General features: G+C 37.4%; 1 protein-coding gene across 1 annotated transcript; it reads right to left on the reverse strand.

Annotated features, from left to right (window-relative positions):
* Window positions 1-998: 998 nt before the first annotated feature.
* On the reverse strand, window positions 999-3,937 carry LOC134660757 (lipoprotein lipase-like). The gene is made up of 3 exons (XM_063516547.1): window positions 3,828-3,937; window positions 2,244-2,544; window positions 999-1,759 (listed from the first exon to the last, which is right to left on the reverse strand). Exons 1-3 carry the CDS (start codon window positions 3,925-3,927, stop codon window positions 1,081-1,083), a joined length of 1,080 nt encoding a protein of 359 aa, XP_063372617.1. The 5' UTR covers window positions 3,928-3,937; the 3' UTR covers window positions 999-1,080.
* Window positions 3,938-5,793: the final 1,856 nt, after the last annotated feature.

Below are 5,793 nucleotides of genomic sequence, written 5' to 3' on the forward strand. Positions count from 1 at the left end.
ACAAATTGAACATAGAAGTGTTTGAGGGTGCAGGAGAACATAATTAACAGGCGACTAGATCTTTAGGCATTAGTCAACCACTTCAAATAGTTTTAAATTGAGGGAGTTCACGCTTTAAAACTCTGTGATTCAAAAATACTATTTATAAGTCTAGTAAAAATACTTGTTTTTCGTATTGTTTACACTTCAAATAGTTTGAAATTGAGGGAGTTCACGCTTTAAAACTCTGTCATTCAAAAATACTATTTATAAGTCTAGCAAAAATACTTGTTTTCCGTATTGTTTACATTGTTTTATAAGTGCATTAAATATCTTTGAGCATTGAACACCACTCAAAAGTTTCTATTGATCAGGTGTAGATAATATAAGTTTATTTTTGATGAGTGTGCCGTCGGATTGTATGAAGCAAAAATTTTCTCCTTCATGGCACTTATGTGCGCATTTGTGGTCGACATGTCTGAAACTCGTTTCAGGACCATACATTGCCCTATTGTATGATATGAGGATAGTCAATTAGTGTGGGTCTGTGGGATAACTTCTAGAGATGTTGTTTCATAAGCCGTAACTTGGTTATTTTAAAATCTTGAGTAAACAAAGGTACTATTTATTAAACTTATTTAAGCTTACGATATCATTAGCCTCGCTACATCGCTTATCAACAAATAAGAATGAAAAATATGAATAAATTATAATATAATTTAGATATATATTTGAAGTGTGATTTATGTGTAAGCATTTTTGAATTCGGTGACGCAAATTGACTTCAGTGCCTGCACATGATTTCGGTGTTTTTTAAATCTTAAATATCATAAAAACTATAAGGTTCTAATGGAGGCCTCCACTACCAATATTTTTTATATTAAGGCTAGATTTTAGGAAATAAAGTCGCGTATCAAATAAGTAAAAAAAAATAATTGGCACCGAAGTCAGGCACCGAACGTCATCTCTGAGAATCGCCCTTAAGCCCTCACAATTTTGAGTATCACATGACTTCATTAGAAATTCTCCTCATATTTTCGTAATTAAACTTAATCTGGCAATTTCGGCATTGCACGGTGCCCGCGATTGTCTTTATCTCCCCTACATCGTCAGAACTTCCTCAGCATTGAGCCAATTCAAATGCTTCACATACAGGTTATCTTCCCTCTTCAAACCTTTCGCTCCCAGCCCGTACGGGTATCGGTTAAATGTATGAAGATAATATATACCCGGCTTACTTTTATCGACAAATATATCCATAGTGTTCGATACTTTAGGTTCCCTCTCGTAGCAATCTCCGTCCCTCGCCTGCTGTACAGAATCACATTGCAACGCCACGAAAATACCAGGATTTATTAGTGCTGACATCCATAAGAAGAACGTTTTGGAATGACTACAAAATATAAGACAGGGTACACTCCAAATAGCATTATTCTGGTATTCACCCCCGTTGACAAAGATTGACACATGTCCAAGAGGAGTTGCTATGCCATAAGCGTCTATATTTGAATGTACAGTAAAGACGAAATCGGCGTCAGATGGGTCCAGTCTTTGGTTGGGTCCGAGGTGTCTGAAGCAAGGCCCAGATGGTTCTAAAGCTGTGATAGCGGAAATGTTTTTGCCGGTCAGTTGGCGGTAATTTTTGGCTACGAAGCTTGCGGTGTGGCCACCGAGACTGAAGCTCACTAGCTCTAGTTTTTTTGGATCTAGCCCGTGCATTGTTAGATTAGCCAGCATTTCGGCTACATGTTTTCCGACTGGCCGTATCATGCGTGCTGCCCTGAAATTGAAATATATACAGTCAGCAGCAGAAGTTGCTAGGCGGACGACGTATTTAAAATTACCTTGACACGCTCTTATTCTCGTAATGTCGCGTCAAGATCATTTTGAACACCTCGCCTGCTTAGCAAGTTCTGCTGCCGACTGAACTTACATTAATATCTTATAAAAAAACTAGGGTACATATGAAACTGTCTACGATTTTACTAAATGTAAGAGTAGGTAAATAAAGAGTACCTAGATGTTCATTTTCGTAATGTACTTTCAATAAAAACAATTTAATTATTCCAGAGTTTTATTTGAACAAAGATGATAAATTAAATTGTTTGCGTAAAGTCCAGTAAAAAATATTTGTTAATTTCTTTCAAAATTTGTCTACCGTAGGTATGACTTACAAAAAATTTAAAATAAAACCAAGAATTTACTTAATAAGCTAGTTACCAAGTAAACCAAGAATTTACTTATTCTGTCCAATTCGTACTCACAGTGGAAAATGATTGACGGTGAAATAAAAATAGTCCAGAATAAGCACATTGTATCCCAATTCCTTGTACAAAGACCCAATTACTCTTGGTCCGGGGAGCACGTTCGTTTCAAAATATCCAGGTATATACATTATTGTCTTTTTCGCGAAGTCTATTTCAGGATTTTTGGGTAATTTCTTCATTTGATAGTAATTGTAGTCAGTCCATTGTGCTAATAGTACACTGCCTGGTCCTAAGACGGCTAGTTTAAGCTGTTCCAAGGATTTTGGCTTGATGGTGGCAGGTTTTGTCGATCCAGGACCTGTAGATATTTTTAAATAATTAATAATCTGGAAATATACCAATATAATATGTGTGACGTGAGATTATACATATAAAGGATGGGAGCTGGCGGTTACGCCATTTTAAACAAGAATTCAATAAAAATTCGGTGTTTCGTCAAACTTCGTTTGCATATTATTAAATTGTACAACGGGACTTAATCGCGTATCTAAATTTTAAGATTTACCTCCGACGTTTCGAGGACGGCGTTGTCCCCGTGGTCTCGGAGAAGACTGGCTTACGTAGAAATCATCATCTTCTAACCGCGCGAGTTTTTCGAATTACCCGCACTTGGAAACACATGGAATCCAGTCATTAGTAAATGTAAGCGTAAACGAATATCGACAGTCGATAAATCTAATATCGTTAGTGTTGTGTGTCGACAGAGTGACATCCCTAGTGCGCAAAACGTTCAAGCTGATAAACAAGACCAAGTGCGGGTAGTTTGAAAAACTCACGCGGTTAGAAGATGCTTAAGTACGTATAATTTGTTGACCCGTGCAAAGCCGGGGCGGGTTGCCAGTTTATTATATAATATACAATACTTTTGACAGGAAGGCATTTGGTGTTGTCATTCTTTTTTCATACAGAATTCCTCATTTTCATTACAACAATTATACAAAACAATTTATGTATTCAATTGTGCATTTTCTTAACAGGCCTTGTACTCTAAATTACTGTTTGGTTTGACGTCTGAATTTATTAAAATATTCCACGACTAAACTGGTTTCACTTATAAATATTATGCACTCACTGAAGAACAACCTTGACCGCCGAGATGATTACACGTATAGAATCATTTTGATTACAATGTTTCGGAAGTAGGTACAGTCACCTGCAATAATATGTTACTCTTCGAAGGCCGCAAAACTATGTGACACGCTTTTATGGCTCTACAAATAAGATCGTGGCAGATATTTTTGCGGTCTTCGTTGTGTAACATATTGTTGCAGGTGACTGTACGAACGTGTAAAATATTAATATTTGCGTTAAATTAGATTAGACAATTTAATGCAAATATTAATATTTTATAAAATGATTCATTCTTTCATGGATTTCTGTCCGATGTCTCTGACCTTTAAAGCTAATAAATGAATACAAGACAATACAATACAAATCCTCTATACTACTATACTACTTGCACAACCGCAACAAAATATTTACAGAGAAACACATTAAGTAGGTATCTAAAACAGGCAGTCTTATCTCTTCCAGACAACATTAACTAAGGAATAGTTTATTTAATAATTTAACTTTACTTACAGTCTGAAAGCAATCCATTAGATATGCCTTGATCAAATTTGGAATATTCTATTGCCGATATAGACATAGAAAAAAGCGACATATATATTATTTTGAACATTTTTATTATATTAAAAACTTTAGTTACGAATCACAAATTGTTGAATTACCACAAAAACGGTAAAACTATATTAACATTTATCTTAATATATTTTTATTATTGTCTAACACTTTTAATCGCGTGCTCTATGCACGACGAGTGAATTACAACTAGTTTATTGTGACCTTTGAAAGGTTAAAAAAATTAAGTCATCATAATATCTCAAGGCAAGATACGAGTACCTGCTTAAGAGGCTAAAAATAACATAGCATAAACATGAACATAATTTATTCATGTATATGTTAATCGTATAAATCAAAGGCTTCTCACGTTAGACTGGGCCGTGTCCGGGCCGGGCCGGAGCTTCTGGCGCAAATTGTTCTATGACAGATGACAGGTGATCACGTGATGCTTTCTAGAGAAAGCGAAGCTCCGGAAGCTCTGGCCTGGACACAGCCCGGTCTAAAGTGAGTCATCCGTAACGGCTGGTTCACTTCATACGATACGCAAAAGCCACATGCTAAAAACATGCTTTAAAATTTACCATTTTTCGTTCTATCACAGAAAACTGTCATTCTGGTTTCTCCAGTTTGGGTCTGCACGTGTTATTTCGTAAATGAAGGGTCCACGGAAAGAACATGTCTAGTCACACTAGTGACATTTTGAGTAATCGCGGTTTTAAAATTTGGAACAATGCCAAAACGTATGGTAATTCCGTGACCAGGTATTATTTAACTAAAAATAAAGTTGTGTTACATTTATTATACAATGGTAGCAAAAGATATAACTAAAAGTTCATTAAGAGCTCTTCATTTTGAGATAAAAATCTCATTTTCCGAAAAATGTGACTAGACATTGTTCTTTCCGTGGACCCTTCAAATGTATTGGCGCGAGCGAGACGCACGGGCGAATGAAAACAAAATGACATCCTGTCAGTTCTAATTGGACTCCATGTTCCCAGTAACCAACGTACAAGATAAAGTTGGTACCCGCCGCGGGTATTACAAAAGTCCAAAACTTCCCCATCGGAAATCTGCGGAAAATTGGCCGCCGAGGGCGCGCGCGAGCTGCATACGAATCGCGGCGATTGAAAATATCGATTTATTGCAAACTCGGCTAATTCGGTGAAGGCTTAATCAAGATTGGTAGCTGATAAACGCCGTTGGGGTTGAAACAGGCACTGGTTATTATTGGTAGACATACACAAGATAACCTCAAATATGTTTAAACGATTATCTTTGTATCAAATCAGCCTTTTTTCCACCAACTGTAGCATTTCTCCTTCGAAACCAGGTATGCAGTTCGCGTACAGTCATAAATGAATACATTTTACTTTAACAATCGCAAGTACCTATTACTGAAAAATTCGCACTTGACACTTGACAACAAAACGTAAACAAAGCCGGCAGCAGTGGCGACATCTGTCCTAACCTTTCAGTGTGCCTCCTCATTAAAATAGAATCTTTCCAAATTCAAAACTGCAATAATAACAAGGGGGACTCAGGAGAGTATAACTCTTTTTGTTAAGCTGCTAGAGAGTGGTATCTTATCCGCTATCGATACTTTGAGGCTGACTGTACAGGCCCCGTAGGCAACATGCCATGCGCTAACCACAGAACAAGTTAGAATGGCGATGCGAGCAAACATGCCTTTTGCGCCACAATATCCTTCAGATTAAGAAGCCAGACATCAAATCTGTCTAAAGGAGGCGTATCCATTCACCACGCACACAAGTTTTTTACTACCGTTGCGCGAGTGTTAGTAAATGTGGAGAGGAACGAGCGGCGACACCGGTCCCGATACTAACTGCGCGCGATAGCCATTCTAACCTCTTTAAAATGTTCTGTGGCGCTAACGCTCCGTAGCGAACGAAACGCAACTGTGACA

Source organism: Cydia amplana, chromosome 2 (assembly GCF_948474715.1).
Source record: "Cydia amplana chromosome 2, ilCydAmpl1.1, whole genome shotgun sequence".
NCBI classification, from domain to species: domain Eukaryota; kingdom Metazoa; phylum Arthropoda; class Insecta; order Lepidoptera; family Tortricidae; genus Cydia; species Cydia amplana.

Bases quoted from the DNA above. Each gene is read 5' to 3' on its own strand.
- LOC134660757 (XM_063516547.1), bottom strand. From the start codon at position 3,927: ATGTTCAAAATAATATATATGTCGCTTTTTTCTATGTCTATATCGGCA. The intron at 2,545-3,827 runs GTAAGTAAAGTT...AAATATCTACAG, and splicing joins TAATGGATTGCTTTCAGACT to GTCCTGGATCGACAAAACCT. The intron at 1,760-2,243 runs GTGAGTACGAAT...TTTCAATTTCAG, and splicing joins ACCGTCAATCATTTTCCACT to GGCAGCACGCATGATACGGC.